Source organism: Gasterosteus aculeatus, chromosome X (assembly GCF_964276395.1).
Source record: "Gasterosteus aculeatus chromosome X, fGasAcu3.hap1.1, whole genome shotgun sequence".
NCBI classification, from domain to species: Eukaryota; Metazoa; Chordata; class Actinopteri; order Perciformes; family Gasterosteidae; genus Gasterosteus; species Gasterosteus aculeatus.
The window spans coordinates 12,624,884-12,643,139 of record NC_135698.1 but is presented as its reverse complement, the minus strand read 5'-3'; the positions used below and the strand labels follow the sequence as shown (position 1 = coordinate 12,643,139).

At 47.1% G+C, this 18,256-nt stretch overlaps 1 protein-coding gene across 2 annotated transcripts in view; it reads right to left on the bottom strand.

Annotated features, from left to right (window-relative positions):
• Window positions 1-15,891, bottom strand: part of dusp8a (dual specificity phosphatase 8a) — a 36,873-nt gene extending 20,982 nt beyond the window's left edge. The window contains exons 1-3 of one of the 2 annotated variants that reach the window (XM_078082796.1): window positions 15,549-15,891; window positions 9,813-10,195; window positions 2,243-2,381 (exon numbers count right to left, since the gene is read on the bottom strand). In XM_078082796.1, the coding sequence (XP_077938922.1) occupies window positions 2,243-2,381; window positions 9,813-10,049 (376 nt within the window). In that variant the 5' untranslated portion in view covers window positions 10,050-10,195; window positions 15,549-15,891. The other variant, XM_078082797.1, reaches the window with a different exon arrangement.
• Between the last annotated feature and the right edge of the window lie 2,365 nt (window positions 15,892-18,256).

Here is an 18,256-nt window from a genome sequence, read left to right as displayed (position 1 = left end):
CGCATGTAGGAGGTGGTGTTCTTTCTGAGCCTGAGCTGTTGGTCAGTTGGCACATTGACTGAATGTTTTCCCGGCACACAAACAAAGAATGTATTCCAACAATTCCTCATCGTTCTTGCAATTCATTCCCCTTCTTTATGGACAGTTTAACAGTGTGCTGCATATGGGTCTCCGTGATCATCAGTGCAGGTGAGACTGAAAATGAGTCCGCCAGATATGAAGCCATCCCAGGGATTATCGGCGAGGCGGGGGGGAGAGGTGGAAAAGAGGGAGAGGCAATGGGAATGGAAGCACAGGGATTGCTGGGGAAGGGAGAGAGGATGATTACTGTTTTTACCTTGAATCGTTTAAGTGAGAGGGGGAGTAAAGACAACCAAAGCCAAGAATGCGGGGAAAGAGAAAAAAAAGGAAGGACCTCAACTATTAATAACCTTTATTGTCTTACCCTTTTTTGGGGCTATAAAAATAGTGAAACGTGCGTGTAAAACGTTCTGGAGCCCATGAGAAAGTCTTCAAATCACGTGTTTGTGTCTGACCTGAAGCAAATTCTCAGCCTTTAGCAGCTGGTAAATGTGTGTATGTTTGAGGTGGCTGGTGTTTGAAACTTAAATTGAGCTCGCAAATCAGAGCACTGGCGCTTTTCCTTTATTGATTGGTGGGGGAAAAAAAGCTAATTTGAATAGAGTTCCCATATATTTTCTAATAAGCATCATGTGTCTTTGTTTAAACGATTTGAATAAGCATTGTTCAGAGGAATTCCCTGGCATCCATGTCCCCTCTCTCGCGATAGCTCTGCAGCATTCTTTTGACGCGTAAACAAATCCTACGGCACTCATCTGCATGTTATCATGCACAAATACATAAATGCATGCGCGCATATGCAACGCCGCACTCTTCTGCCCACCCCCACACACACACACACACACACACACACACACACACACACACACGCGTAAACACACAACCAAACTGCATGCAGCTTGCTCCACTGACCCCCAAAATACAACCACCCAAACAACGGCCAACACCATTGGCTGATTCCTTCTGGACGAATATTCTCTGCCACTGTTGTCGTGGAAACAGCAGAGAAGCGGGGACAGAAATGGAAGAAGTGAGACTCCTTTTTCCTTTCTTTTTCCTCATGAAATGCGGCGAGCGGAGGAGGCTGATGGAGAGGAAGTGGAGGGAATCGCTGACAGGGGCCCTTTCATTAACAATGGAATGATGTCTAATCCAAAAAGCTGAGGAGGAAAAGTCCTGGCTTTGCAGAAGGCAATCGGCGATTGCGTGTAGGCGCGATAGTGAACACGGTTCTGGGTGTGCCCAAACTGAGCATGTGCTCAGTACATCTCCGGTGAAGCCCGGGTGCTTCGAGGCGATCCTCAACCACTATGAATGACTCATGAAAAAGCGTTAATCTCCCAGCGGAGGGAGAGAGCTGACAAGAAGGGAAGAATGGGGCTGTGGGGGTGAAGAGGAGGAGAGCAGAGATTTGCCCGAGCAGCATGCTCCTACCAGTCTCATTTCCAATCCTGACGGAGGCAGATTATGCTTCCCGTCTCAGATGTGTCAGCGCACATTTGAGACGATCTCCTAAGCCTCTGCCGGTCGGTGTGTGTGTGTGTGTGTGTGTGCGTACCGTCCCTTAAAAAGCTGCAGCCACCTCAACCGAGATGCTATTAACTCAAATAGGCTATTAACATTCTTGCTGGGGCTCAATTATAAGTCTTAGTGTGCTTAGTAGACACTATGACAGGATAATACATGTGGTAAATAAAACCAGAGGATTGAAATTAAGCTTCAGCTTTATATCTGTGCTGATATGGAAGAAGAACGACTTCGGGGAAGCTTAAACATCAAAGAGTCAGCAAGGGGCTTTGTAGCCGCTTTCATTTCTTCTTCTACTTCTTCTTCTTCTTCTTCTTCTTCTTCCCGTTTTCGTTCTTGTTCTTATCCTCACATATACCTGTGAACTTGTGATCACTGCCAGTTAAAAAATGAGGAACAAAGAAGAATGTGTGCAGAATGTGGGCTCGTCAGTGACTTCTGCTGACCAAACTGTGGAACTACATTCAAATCGGCCCAGCTGGGTGAGGTGAGGCCCACCTGCGATGAGAGGGGGGTCAACTAAAAGAGACCCGTCCATTCCAGATGAAGGAATTATTTTTTTCATGTACATAGAAATAAAGACAAACAAACACTGGCCGTTGGTGGCACTCATGCTCATCACGTTCCCACGTACCGGTGAGCAGGGAGACTTTGTGGAAGGTGGCCTCCAACTTCCCCATCAGGATGTGCACGAAGCCGTCTTTGGAGAGGTGCGCCGCCTCCTTGGAGCTCTGGTCATAAACCACCACTTCCTGCTTCCTGCCCAGCTCCACCTGCAAAACAGATAAACGACGAGGAAGAGGAGAGCGTCACTTTCAGTGCAACCTTTGAGGTACGTCAAGCATAGCCATAGCCAACAAGGAAGAAATAATTAGTTAATATGACTGGAATCACAGGGATATAATACTGGACAGTGTAACTGAGAATGTGTTGCAATTTGGGACACACACACACGCATGTGCACACACGTGTCTAAATTAAACAAATCTATTTTATCAGACCAGCTGGTGCAAAGGGAAAGTGAAGCGTGTACCTCTCGGCTGTGCAAAAGAAACACAACTGTCTTTACATGAGATGGTTTCCCCACAACTGTGCTTATCTGTTAACAGGGACCCAAAGAAAAGAAAATGAACTCACAAGCTCACCACTGGGAGTTATGACAGGCTTTATGAATGCCAGCGAGTGCAACAGTCAGCAGGATGAACTACAGGAAATGCCGGAGTAAGTTATGAAGATTAACTACAAGTTCATGAAAAATGCAGTAGTGCTGAGTGGGCACCGTGCAACCGTGACGGTGGTATTTACTGTGCAAATACTGCTGTGAGGCCCGTCTGTCATAATGGGAAGTAATGACGCTAAAATCAAAAAGTTGCGAAGGGTGTGGATTCACCAGTGTGTCAGTGTGAGGCGGCTTGCATCAGATTCTGAGGAAGATGACACAGTATGAGCGTGTGTGTGTGTGTGTGTGTGTGTGTGAGAGAGTGAGTGAGAGAGTGTGGTGTATATGGTGTGAGCACCAGTCACGCCGTGTTGTTGTCAGGCAGGCTTTGGTCACGTGACCACCAGGCGGTGCCTACTGCAGCTATGAATCACCGCATCACGGAGCCACCACTGGACAGGGGAGGAGAGCGGGGGTGAGCGAGCAGAGGCATAAAGGGTGGGGGGGGGGTTAGTGGAGTAGTGGGGCACAGAGATGTGGAGATGAAATGAAGAAAGATGCTGCTGAAAGGCACTTTGGTGAGGAGAGCTTCTTGTGAAGGATGCAGCCGCACAGTGTGCATAGAGTGATTATGTATCTGCTTACGGAGCAGCTGTGGCCCAGCAGCTGGGCAGACAGCCATGCAGGTGATTTAGACGGGACAAGGTCAGACTCTGAAGTCTGATTACAAGTAGCTCCGGTCCAGTAGAATCTGGTTTAGCTCGGCATCTGGCGCCAACGCTGACGCGAAGGACCCGACGAGCTGAAAGCCGGATCCGCAGGATCAATCGCAAGGCACTTGAAATAATTTGACACGGAGATGTAACATGGGATGACTTTGGAAGTTGGATCTTGTCTCTGTTTAGATTGCTGCTTGTCGAGGCAGCCTGGTGGCCGTCAGCCTTGTGACTGACGCACACACCATTGAATACAAAGTTACTGGCTGGGAGACTTTATGACACGTGACAACCAAACCGTCCACCTTCCAGTCATTTCCCTAATAATAATGTCAAATAATAACCCCTCCTTCCCCAAACACCTAACATATATGACATGTGATTTCAAATTGCACATCCTTCTTGAAGTCTTTAGTCTGTGCCTCTTTTCGCCCATAGGACTCATTTAAATTTCTCCTGCTTACATGCTCATCTTTGTGCTTCTCTTTCTTGGTTTAAAAATCGTCTACACCCTCCGTCTGTACTAACCTTGGCTAATCCTGGCTAATGATCCTAATGGGATTAGATCTAATTTGGGAGTCTGATCTCGATGCCTGGAGATTGCAGGCCTTTAAAGTATACAACATATGCACTGCAAAAATACACAGCATATGTACGGCACAGAGATTTGTACGTCAGCTGCATAGAGAAAAACAAGTTTCACCTTTATAGCAAAAACACACAGCGAGACGACTTCACAGCCGTTATTCCATTTATTACTTCTGCCTGTGCAGTCAGTTAAACTACTCATTGGGTTGTTGCCGTTAATAATGAGATGATGAGGCAGGTTAAAAAAAAAAGAGGAAAATTCAACCGGAAAGGATGGAGTTAACAGACTCTTTAAAAAATAAATTCCTACTAAACGTGAAGGATTCCTTTCCTGCTTCAGCCAAGAGGACACAATTACATACAGAAGCTGCTCTGCAGATCCCCCTTAGATGAAAGGCTAAAGCTACACGACCAGCTCAGTATGCAATAGAGTTTGCTGCAATGTTAGAGGTCAACGATCCGAGGGAGCGCGGCGCCGGCTGTCAGACTGCAGCAGCGGTGCAGAGCTCTGATCCCTCTGCAGTGCTGCTGCATCGCTACCCGACTACTGTGCACGCTGCGACGCATGCTCACTGCAGGTAAACAAGGAACGCCGCTAAGGGAGAGGGAAGGAAACGAGGCGGGACAAAGGAGATTGAGAAGACGGGAAAAGAAAGGTGATCGGCGGGAAAGGAGGACAATTAAATATAAAGAGAGGAATAAGAGGGAGGAGGGGTGGGAGAGAGGCTCAGAAGGTGGCACTCTGCAGAGCAATGGCAACGCAGCTTTCTCTAAAGAATATTTTTAATCCTCCCTTTTGCAGTGGGGAAACAGCAAGACACACAGAGGAAGAAATCCAGGACAAGGGTGCACACTTGTGATGGAGAAAGAGAAGATGTGAGTGTGAAAGAGTCATGGCGTTGGGATGGAGACAGAAGTCTTCTTGCTGAACTGTTGTTATAAAATTTAGGAAAGGAGGGGAAAGAAAGAACGAGGTCAAAGCCTCGGCAGCCTTACCGCCAATGCTCCTCTATAAAAACAGATAAATACATAAAGAAGAAGACAGGGGGCAACTAAATATATCATATAGAATTGCGGAAACACGGCCCTGGCGCACGCCGGTAAGTGTTTGTGGAAACAGTGAAACATGAGTGACCTCGGGAGTGCTCCTCACCAGTGACAAGGTCAGTGCTGAGCGGGACAGTATGTGTGTGTGAACGGGCCTGTGACACAACATCAGCACAGTCTAAAAATGGCCCCACATTCCTGAAACGCAGTCGCGGGCCACTCTCAATGTGCCCTCTCTGGGATTTCCCACACAAAACGATTTGACTGCAGTACTCAACATGGAGCGGTTTGGAGCCTTGGAGTGGACGCGCGGGGAGCGAACGCCACTGTGCAAATCGAGGGCACGGCGCGGCACTGCATGCACCAGTCAGCCCCTTGAATCGACTCATCGGCTGCAGAAAAACACGGTTCAAATCGCTCTTTCATTTGCCAATGAATAATTGATTTGTATGCATATTCTTGATCGCTTCATTATGTCAACTTGGCCGGGGCCAGATGGTCGGACACTCACCGGGGTTCGTTACAGGCTGATGGAGGACCTGCTGCAACAGGCGGTATCAGTTAAAGCCTTGTCCACATTCAGTCGCTGCACAGATACACACCCCCCAAAGTTCAAAGTCTTCGATGCCCACGTGCAGTGCGAGATCATCGTCACTGATCATTTCAGAGATCTGGTCACACACTCACGCCGCTAAATGTCAGAGGACGCCTTATGCCTGTAGACATTTACATCCAATTTCCTCATAGGAATCGGATCAAATCGGCTTCTTCAAAGAGCACATTCACGCCTTAGATCCAGTTTTACAACATCCTCATCCTGGCTTTGCATAAAACGAAAGCCCCATTTAATGCAAATCATAAGTGAATCATTCCCTCCACCTTTCATTTACACCTTTAACCCAGCATCTATTTTAACATAAATGTTACTCTGTGGTGAAGTGGGTTACGTCTCAAAATACATACAGTATGTAAGTGTGTGACAGTAAGACCTTTTAAAGAAAACAATGATGCATGCCCTGACATCATCAGAGTAAACACATGACACAACCTGCTCTGTACAAAAGCCACTTTGGGGTTCTTTGTTTGAAAGGAAAAAAAAGCTAAATATGAATGAAACACACAAAAAGTTTGCCCTCTGGGTAAGCGGGAAAACTATCCACGTGATGAGTCATCAGTTCTGCTGCAGCTGCTGAAAATACATGAAATGTTCATGAATGTGGTAATAACAATACCAATAAGAAAACGATGGTAACCCAAAGACATTACCAGTGTCTTTGCACTAGGTTCTTTTTCTCAGCAATACTCACCCTTAAATCTTCTAAATCACCCCAGAATCACGCATGATTACAGCCTCAGCCTGCGTCATCAGTGCAACTGATGGGGATGTTCTTTGTTGCATAAACGCATTAGTTTACCACGTGCAGCCCCCCCCCCCCGAGCTAGGCAGCACGGGACTGCTTCTCCTCCTACCAATTAAGAGCACAGACAAGCCCCCAGATCCATCGGATGGATCTCTCCATTGCCACGAAGCCATTGTACCAAACTGCAACAATTGGGCTACTGTTCATTATCATGACTAACATGTTGGTATCACAAGACTCGCATACGTGCTAGAGTTGAATTACTTCTGTCACTATGAGCAGGCCGCCGTATTCTCTCCACTGCTCTGGGACCCGTTGCGGTCGGGCCTCCATGCGCTCATACATGACGCAGGGTGCTTCCCCAGGCTGGCCGGCGGTAGTGAAAACCTCTGGTCCATCTGCCTGGCCGGCTGTCCCGGTCACAGCAGCGGGGATTAGCCGGGTTTAAGCCGAGAAACCAGACCCGTCGGGAGAGGCGCGAGGAAGCCCCCCCTGTTCCCGAGCGAGTCTTCGCCGTCCCTGTCCCGGCCGGGGTCCAACCACCACCTCACGCACTGTATCCTGCGCTGGCTTACCACACTGACAGAGGGCATTGATGAAGAGGTCATGGAGGGACAGGGCCGTGAAAAGGGAGAAGAAAGAGGACACCACTTGTGATCGCCGCTGGGCTGGTCACGGATGTTCATTCAGCTAAGTTAACCGGAGCGTTAGGAGCTTCTATGAGAGAGGGTGAGTGCAGCGCCTTGGGGGATGCAGGCTATTAGTGCTCAATGGGATGTGAGGCGGGAGGCAGCCAGGGAGGAGGCGGAGGCACCATCGCGTCCATGAATGCCCTCAATGCTGCGCTCCCGCTTCCTGCATTCACTTCCCCAACAAAGAGCCACAATGGTGTCCTTTGCTGTCTTGGCTGGTTGAGGCGGCTACTGGCGATGCTCAGAGCAATGTGGGGGGTAGAGAGGACTGTGTGTGCGTGTGTGTGTGTTTATGTGTGAGGGGTTAGCTGGAAGCCGGCTTTAACATGGCACGGCTCGCCTGCACGTGCCCAGCCCGCGGCCGCACAAAAGAGATGATGTCATGCTTAGCCAATAACAAAAGAGTCTGGATCCGTCGGGCCCTCCCCTCTCACACGGCTAGTTCCAGCTTGATCCAGCCCAGCGTTAATCGCAAGCCTTATCCTCTTTACTGGGGGGTGGGGAATGAATAATAACAAACCAGCCGTGGGGCAACAAGACATAGGGAGGAGGAATAAAATGATGACGGCATGGGTCGGTTGGTTGGAAGGCGCGGGCCATTGTTGTGGCAGACGGACAGACAGACAGTCATGAGATGGAAAGTGAGAGAAACAAGGAGGAAGTACGGCTCTACGGGAGGCTTTGGTGTGAGACCTGCCAACCACTGGGCCCCCCCACGCACAGAGAGGGACAAAATAGATCCAGCATAGAAACACACTCGAGAACAACCCTGAACTCCCAAACTTTACAGCCTTCCAGCTGCAGGCTTTTGTTCCAGTTTCTTTCTAAATCCTAATTCCTCGGACTACCAGAGTGGGTCATGCTCATCATCGCCACCCGAGTCAAAAGCGCCATCTGAGCAAAACTAGATCCGTTGGTCGGAATAATCACAGAGGATCTCCCGTGGGACCGTGAGGCTTTCCAGAATCTGGACGTCCAGCTAATGGTGCATTTTGGCGAGAAAAAAAAAGACTTGCTGGTTGACTGCCAGAGGCCTTTGCAATAAAGCTGAATTAATTGATATAACAGAGAGCTGGTGAGAAACACTCTCAGCCAATGTACCAATTACCCAAACGCTATTAGCTGAACCGCAGTTAATTTGACTTGAGTCAATTCATCTTACCGTCAGTCGCTGACGTCATTTTAAGGGTCAGTCACCTACAAGTGTGAACTGTAATCAAACAAGGAGTGCAAAGCCATAAGCTAGGAGCAATAAAGTATAATTATTTGCCATTTACTGAGCAGGGCGTGCTTTTGGTGAATTTCCCTTGCTAAGCACAAAATGGAAATACTGTTGGTTGACTACAGCTCCTCTGAAAAGGGCATCAAACGGTAGCATATCGTCAATCACATTCATAAGTAAAATTGACAGACTGAGAAGTGGTGCAGGTCAGATTCACGACAACCAGGAACTACATTTAAAAAAAAAAAAGCAAATGTGTCACACCCAAGAAAAACATTTAAATCACCTGTTATGTGTCATCGGCCACACTGAAAAAATATTTTACGACTTTGGGCGTACTGTGCTTGAAAATGAAATACCTAAAATGAAGTAACGTTTTGAGTGAGTGAATGCAGCCTGGGAGAAGAATGTCAGCTATCATCTCCTCAGCTTTTCAATAAATTTGACCCATAATGTAAAAGACGGCTATGAGGACGCATCCCACACAAAAAAACACATAACCCTCCCTCCCCTCCCTCCCCTCTCTCTCCTCCTCCTTCTCCTCCCCGCTTAGGTTTCCCCTCTCAGAGTTCCTTCAGTTTCACACAGCAACTAAAAATACAGGAGCTGGCGTGCCACGGATAGACCGGCCATGGAAAAAAGGCCGTCATATTCGGAGGGGAAGTCATGGAAAACTGCAGGATCCGATTTCAGGGCCACTGATAAGCGACGAACCTACAGTCCGCCCGCCCGCTCGCCAAATATAACCCGGTGATGTGGAGCCGGCCTGAGCTCGCACAGAGGAGGCTAATCCGGAACCACAACAGTACACAGCAAGGGAAGTTGGGAATGTTTTGAGATGCTGGGGAGGAAGTGCCCACTGCTGCACAGCTCACGAGTATACCCTCGAACATAAAAGTAGACCAACATATTGCCGTCGCACAAAAGTCTGCACATTAGCACGCTATTTATTTTTTTGCATTTCTTTGCTGATTCTGATACTTCTGCCCATGCAAACAAAGGTTATGATGACGCGTCCAACGCACTGCACTGAACCATTTTTACCATGAACCCTCGTTTGCAAGAGGAACCACTCTATTTATCTCTGTATGTCACAGGAAATTCTTTAAATTCTCAAAGTGCATTAATCAGATCTTTTACTGGCCGTTGTTGGTCTGTAGATGTGGAAACAAGCAAAGAAAAATGTATAAAGAAAAAAATGTACTACCCTGTTGATCAATAAAAATATTGAAGTCCAACCTTTTGGAAAATGTCAAGAGATCGACAAGAGAACGCTCTCATGTCCATGGAGGCCTGAATTAAAATGGTAAGAATACAGCGTCTTCACCGGCAAGGCGGAAGGCTGGAAGCTAGCGTGGCCCCTGAGGAAAAAGGCTCTCTAATCACTGACCTCCTCCTCCACCCATCACGTTTGCTCACCTTCACCTTGCCGTTGGGTTGCAGCAGCTCAGTGACGGAGACCTTGTCCTGCTGCAGCCGCCTCTTCACCAGCTTGGAGCAGCAGACGTTGACCGCGCCTTGCACGTGCGACGCATTGTACTCGGAAAATGTTCTGCTGTCAATCACCAGCAAGCGGCCCGTTCCTCTCTGGATGAGGCTCACCAGGCGCTTGATGTCCATTGCGCTTCGCTTAGTCGGCCCTTTCTCGCCTGCCATGATGTGGGAGGGGCGGAGCGGCGACGGACACGCGGTGGTTGGGCGAGTCCGGGGTGGGGCGAGCAGGACGGCGGCGGGATGAGAGAGGCGCAGGTGAGGTCAGTGGAGGAAGGCTACCGCCGAAGCTGGTGCTGAGAGATCCATGCCTGCAAAAAACAGGAGGCGAACAGAGGAAGGAGAAGAAACGTTCATGAGCTTTGAGATGATCAGAGTGGATCCGCCGCCTCTCCTGCTTCAGCGCAATCGTCCCAGTGCAACAAATAAACAGACAGAATTGACTGCATATTCATTTCAAAACTGCAGTCACGTGAACATTTTATTTTTACTCCTTGTATTATCTTTTACTGGCAGACTTTAAGTGCTAAAAATATCCACAATGCTAAACATGAATATAAAAGTTATTTAAAGGCTTCAAAGCCGATTGACTCATCCCGTGAGATTAGTCAGTCCTGAGATGTGTGAGAATATCACACATCCAAACACAAAGACTTAAGATAGACATGCACAACAATAAAAACGTGTGTGTGCGCCGGCTGTGTGTGTGTGTTTGTTGTTGTTGATCGAGTGTCATTTGGTAGCCTTATGAAACAGGAAACTAAGGGCGTGAGATAAATTAAGCTGGAGGATTTCAGGGATCAGGTCTGGACACAAGCAAACGGCCTGTGTGACACCCCGCGTATGTGTGCGTGGGACGTGCACGTGTGTGTGTTACAGGAGGACTGTCCCTAAACCCGATGAACTGCCCCCTCTTGTCTACCACTAATCACTTTGATATTTAGACCTGCTCATGGTCAGCTCTTGAATGCTTAACGTGACACACACACACACACACACACACACACACACACACACACACACACACACACACACACACACACACACACACACACACATATCATGGTAGAGGGATCATTGGCTGCGTGTGCATGTTGAGGACCATGTCCTTGCGAGGTGTCGTGCAACAGGTGGGAGGGTCAGAATGTGAACGCAGTCGTGTTGTTTTATTCATCTAAAAGGCGCATGGTGTCATAAAATATTAATGGGCCTCCTCTCATTTACCCCAAAGCCTAAGTGGACGTTTAAACATGGGTGAAAAGGGAGAGTACAACCGATCGAAAGGTAGAAACAGAGTAGAAAAACATAAATACATTTGTATATATAAAAAAAAAAACGTTCAAATGATTAATATCAGCAATATATAGGCTGACTTCAGGAATCAAAGTGGCATTACTTTTTGCCAGGCATAACATAACGTGTCATGTTACGCTAATAGAAACAGAAGAGAGCCGTCTATGTGGAGCACGGACAGAACAGTGGTGAGGAGGTGGGCGAGAAAGAGACTGAGAGAGAAGGAATGTAGAGAAACGGTGTGTCCTCTGCTCGGTAGTGTCTTGGGAAGACGTCCATTCAGTTCTGCAACTTTTCACCTCTGTTCCGACAACGCTGCCGCGGACGGGGGAGAAAGGGGAGGTGGGGGGCAAAGGATGTTATTCGGTGAGGATCTCTCCAGCCTAGCAACTCAGCTGGCCCAAGAAAAGGGAGGGGACAGTTGTGAAGATCGAGCGGGGAGGACGGACGGAAACAAAAGGAAAGGTACCGCTGAAACGAGGGAGACAATTTGCTATTTGCTCATAAACCGCCCTGCAGACCACTGCGCCAAATCCAAAGACGCGGACGTGGGGCGGTTAATGTTGCAGTGTCATTCATTTCAACAGGCATCATTCCTCTGATCACCAAGATGAATCATTTCCTGTCACCCACCCCGAGGCCTCGAACCGCCCAAGCCTGAACATGGATGCACACATGCTGCTGCTCGGCAACCTGCCTGATGCAAGACCAGCGGCACAGAAACAAAGATGGACAGCAGAATCTGCCGGCACTATAAACACAGCCGAACTGCTGCTGTCGCAGAAAGTACACTAAAGGCCCGTCTGTGCAGAAGGTAGAAGAACACAAAGCATAGCAGACACAAGAAAAGTCGGACCGCAAAGACTGAGCGCTGCACAAATATTATGTGTGCCTTCGTTGGAGGAAGCAGCAAAGACACATCTAATCCAGTTAATCGGTCTGTGTCATAGTGATGACTGGATGCACATTTTCTGCATCAACACTCATAAGGAAGGCACAGACGTTTGACCTGCAGCGACACGGCACGCACAGACGTATTGACATTCCCTCACTTCTCCCCCCGTGTGCACCCCGGCAACGATGCTGCAAGAAACGCCGGCGCTCCCTTACTACAAGCAGCCCGTGCATGCTACACGGCGACCTTCCCCATCACCTGTTATAATCATACCTTTTATGGCGCGGGGGCCTTTAGCCGAGACAGCTAACAGCGCAGCATCCAGCGGTGGGAGCGTCGCTCTCTCCTTTCTGCTCCCTTTGTTGCTGAGCGCGACATTTGACGCTGCATACGTCGAATGGAGACCGCTCCCCCTCCCCCCCCCCCCACCGGCCAGGCTAGCCTTTCTCACTGCTTTTTACCGAATCCCTCCTTCCTCCTCTCATTTCCTCGTTTCCTGCTCTTGTGCGGTGGGCGGGGATGGGCGAAGTGTGCAGGTTTACGTGTGCGGGGAGAGACTGGCGCTCTGCATCTCCTATGGCGAGCAGTGGGGCGCTTTTGTGAAGGACAGACACGGGGGGAAATTAAGATCTAGCAATGATGATGGAGACAATGATGTGGAAAGCGAGGGGAAAGTATACATGTTGCAAAAGGGGAGCACAACCATCAGTATGCTTACTCAGCACAACACCACCCGCTTTTGCAACCCCCCCCCAAATCAGGGGGAGACGGTCCGGAGAAAGAACAAACAAGCTCTTCGCACCAAAATAGGCAGCAGCCAGGAGCTCACTGCGAGGCTGAACGGAGGAAAATAAGCCGAGAGAAGAGAAAGTACATAGACAGCGTGTACAGGCCCAGAGCAGATTCTGTTGCCATAGAAACAGCCCGGTGAGTGAGCAAGGGGGCACAGAGAGGGTGATGATGATGATGATGATGATGATGGGATGCTCCGGGTGCTGATGCTGGATCAGGGGTGAGATCTAAAAAACGACGATGCGCCTCTGCGAATATACTCTCGACGCGGACGTCATCCAGAGATTCATTCTCTGCTGATTTGGTCTCACTCTCGTCTGAGCTGTTGTTGAAAAACGACATCTGAGTCCAAAGACTAATGGTTGTGCGCATATCGAAGAACAAGCAAGGCAGCTGCTCTTTGGCTACGCTGAAAGAACCCAACAAACAGGTTCATTTGGGATATTTTCAATTTTTATTTGAATATGCAAATTTCCCTACGGTGACTCAGAGGCACTGGAACTTCCAGTTGTGCATCACCAAAAGAATGAGAACCCTCGATGCTAAAGTACACAAATCGCAAAGCTTTATGTACACAGAGCTTACACACCTATCGACCCTTGCTACTGACCTGCTGTCTGAAAACAGGTGCGATATTTCTTTATTTACTTTGTTCCTTCACCAACCGACTTCACTGCGAGTTTTTTTTAAGCTGATAACAAAAGACTGATAATGAAGAAAACCTTTTTGTAATAGGGCAATAAAACAAAATTGGGGAAGTAACTTTATCTCCATAAAGACGGAGAAACGCAGACATATTCATAGGCCCTTCATACAAAACAATGAGATAACCCCGGCGGGAGCTCAGTAATGCCATATTGTAGATGGATCGCCGTATCAGACATCAGTGACAGAAGCAAACACAAAGAGCGCAACTGGAGGGCAACCAACAATGACGTAATGCCATCCAGGTCATTCATTAACTCCCTGCATAACGTCACCTGCGGCCGGAGCCCCGAGCGGACCGGCATAAAGCCGTCTCTTCGTTTCATACAATGAGGGACGTGAACGGTTTGTATGGACCACAAAGAATGACATCATCAGGGCCTGAGAGGCGGCACCGGGCTCTCTATCGAGAAATGAAAGCTTTGCATCTGCCCGCGTTTGCACACTTTCTCTGCTGCGCACACGCGACCACAAAAAAGGGACTGCGGGTATTCAAGAAAACGCCGCCCACGGAGGGCCGATTTGAAGTGTGTTTGAAATGTTTTCAAAACACTGCTGAATTAGTTATTAATTATTTAGATATTTAGGGTGATGAGACTATTTCTTAACTAGTTTCTGTTAACTTTTTGATTTCTAAGACAAATTAGTTATTTTAAAAATGAAAGAAAATCACCTTGAATTTGGGGGTTAAAACAATATATCTATATATTACCATCACAAGTGTGTTCCTAAAAGTTACTGTGTTAATTTAGTCTGTCCTATATTTAGTTTAGTTTTTAAAATAGATGCAAATCAATTTGATGTAAATAGACCTATCCTTGCAATTCCGTCAGCCCAATTTCAGTTAACTGACCAGAATGTAATCTGCAGGCCCTTATTCATGAATGTCTATGTGGTGGAGAGCGTTATATTTGAGTGGCTGGATGTGAATAATAAATGCGTTGGGTACAATCAGGGTTTGTGGAGTGACGGGCCTGGAGTGAGTATCACAGAAATGGGGGGTAGTGCAACATGAGAGGGGCTGTTACAGAGAGCATGTAATTTAGATAAATCAATTCCTGGTCAAAGCCCTGTTGGAGTTATCATCCTGTAAACAATATAACCTGGTATGAAGCAGAGTCCTTTAATCAATACTCACCCGGCTGCCCAGATTGCGGGTTCATATAACAAGCTGGGGCTGATATAGCACAACAACAATCACGATGAAAATAATACCATGAATTAGCTACAGTGCCTATAAATAGCATAACAATAAGAAATGGAAAATTCCTTCTATGTTTTATATTTTGTCTTCTTTTTCTGTTCATCCTGCGCTATTGTGACCAATAAAGAGAGTGCGCCGCACAAAGAGATCGATGGGACGTTGCGGCCTGTTTGATGACGTTCATAACAGTGATGGAGGATAAGCGCTCATAGCGCACTATTACAAACCGACCCAGATTAGAATTAAGAACACGACGCATCGGGACAGCGGACAAAGCCTCCACGGGGGTTGCACGAAGCAATATTTTAAAAAACACACGTTTTGAATAGAGGTTCACTGCGCGTTTGTGTGAGTGGGGGAATCTGCCCCGTGTTGTTATGACGCGTGGATGTGGTTGGCACGCGAAACCGAACAATTCCATCGATCGGATCGAGCCGTCTGTGATGATCATGGGCAACGGCGCTGAAAATGGAACACAAAATGACGCGAAAACGCGCATTTCACTTACCGTGGAATGCTCGGAAGGGAAATAAAAAGACGCCTGTCAAAATAGAAGAATCGATAACTTCAGCCTGGACGGGGTTTTAATTCCTTCAATAAGACGGGAGCGCGCATTATAAAAAAAAAAAAGTGGCAGTGGACGGGCTTCTCCGCAGCACAGGCGCTGCTAACGCCAGCTAGCGCTGTTAGCACGCTCGACCACAACACATGTACACTCTATTCCTACGAAGGAACACACACACGTACACGCACGCACGCACACACACACACTCACCTCGAGCTCCAGCGGCTCCTGCGTGTTATTCAACTGGCCTCCACGTGTTGGAGGGGAGAGCCGCGGTGTCTCCATGGGGGGGGGGCTGGCCGGTGTTTACCTGGCTCTGGGGCGGGGGGCAGTGCTGCTGTCAGAGGGTGACACCGCCTGGGAACGAACGAGACATGGAGGCGCGATGACAGGCGACGCGCACCTCTCCCGCGGTCCGGTAACTCGTGGAGGGATGGATTAGTTAGAGTAATGGCTCGGACGGGGTGTGCGTGCGTGTGTGTTGGGGGGAGGGGGTGTTGTTATAGAAGGTGTACTTTAGCACTTTCTTGAACTAAACCGATGAGGTCATGGTTCAGAGAGAGGGAAAAAAAGGGAAAAGGACTATGAAGTTGACGTCACCCGGAGCCAATCAGCGCAGGCGGCTCAGGGGAGAAGGCTCGGAGACTGCGTGACGTCAGCGTTGTGATCCGCAGATTAAAGGGACAGTCCGTCTTTTTAAAGGAGACGCACGATGACCACGCACGCGCAGTGTGTGGTCATCGGGGCTGCAATAACAATACGTCAGTCCCAGCGACAAAAACATAAGAAGGCGTTTCAAGCAAGTCAGCTTGAAAATATGATTATTATTTTATTATTTCATAATGATCCCATACAATAATGTTGCTTTGAGTTGTTAATTTGCTTGACTCAGATTGCTGAGAAAACATACAATGGCTTTCATGTGGCACAAACAAGCCTGGCTTTCTCGAAGATATTACAACATCCAACGTGTTTTACACGAAATTGAAGGCTGCACACGCACCCACACAGGTGTTTTCAATTACCCTGGCTGATTAGGCCTTTAATTAGGTGGGAATTGTGTGAGGCCATGCTGGGATTTACGTTATTATAGTAAAATAAAATGTCCACCGCCTCACCCACACAGCTCACAAAGCCCTGAAAAAGCACATGAGTGAAAATAACTTTAAAAGGGCTTTAAGAGACATCAAGAATATTTTTTTTTAAAAGCATTCTGTTTTATATGTTTTATCATAAATTAACATGTACAGCATTTGTGCTAACCATTAACAAAACAGATGGTGTTGGACTTCAGTGTCATGACTGGACCCTTTCAATTCCGACATTTTGACATGTTTTGATTGGAAAAGCACAGCTGATAACACTGAGCTATTCTAAAGAGGCAACATGCCTCAGTCGAATGCATCACTATTAGTATTTAATCCAACTGCGCTGTTCCTACTATGAAATGTCAAAATGTCTTCCCCTAAACAGAACTAATCTCTTTTGTTTGATTGAAAGCCTTTGTTCTGTCACTCTGCCAACTGCACGTGTGAGCGAGCTGGCAGATGAATGCAGGACGAGCTATTGGCCCGACGTGTAATTATTTTGTATGTACTGACACCAAGTGGTAGAAATATTTAACTGCCCTAAAGTGCAGCAGTGCGTTTTTTACATATCCAGCTGAACACAAAGCCAATATAGCTTTGTCATAAATCTCAAGGTTATACTTTAACTTCATTCATTTGTTCTATTTGTTGGTGCAGTAACCGGAACAAAAGGAGCTTTTTGTGTTTGTGATAGATTCAGAGTCACTGAGAGCAACACAGATTCATGAAAATCTACCTTTATTTGGATGCAAAAACTCACAACTTAAAGCGGTACTGTAGCAAGGAGGAGGAATACTGATTGCTGGTTGGTTTTATGCCTGATAGTATGGCTATTGCGCCATCCCCATTTTGATCACCGGAGGAGGACCAGGTAGAAGAAAATAAGCTCTCAGTGTAATAGCTTTTCAATCGAGTACACTGGACTGGATTATCAGAGGATTATGTCGAAAAGTCTAGCAGAAGATTGTAGCTTTGCTTATGAATCCCAGTCTGTTTTCCCTTGAAAGATACTTTTGGCAGTTTAATTTGCTATTTGATGTCTGTAAATTGATCTGAACCCTGTGTGGGCTCAGATCAATTTACAGACAGACAATTTAACTGCATCCTCTGATAATGATCATAATTGTTGATTTGATGCATTGAGTCAAGATAGCAGTTGTTGTTGACGTAATTTTTGTTACATAGAAAACTGTCTTCACTGTTTTAGCTGCCTTACACTTAGCAATTATTTCTCTTGTCGTCAACGGACAGTGGCCTTGAGTCACAGATGGAATCGAGTGGGGACTGCGTAAAAACTCAGTCTGAGGTAAAAATTCTCCAAGAAAAACAATAAAAACGTACACAGAAAGTAAAGCATATTAAAGCAAAGCCTACAGGCATAAAGTAATAATACTGAAGACTATACATAATCTAATTAATTTCTTCACCTTAAGGTAACTTAGGTAGTTGTCACATTTTCTTCTGTCAAATCTTGCAATATAAACCGATGGTTTGATCCACAGTATGAGCTACATTCCATCATGGTGTAAACAGAAATATACACAAGGCATCTACTCGAAAGGATTGTATCAAAATGTTCTAAAAATATCTCTGGTTGGTGTCACAAAAGCAAACTGTATCAAAAGCATCGTCCGAGAGCAAGCCATATAATACGCTTTAACCCTTTTACACAACAAAAAGCAGGACAACCAATCACGTCGCTTTGATTGTGGACCTATGAAGTCCCATACAGCACATGCAATCCAATAAACCAAACACAATCAAAACACGATACGAGAAAAAAAAAAAGAACGTTTACAGCTGAACATCAGAGACTAGCGTAGTCGGTCT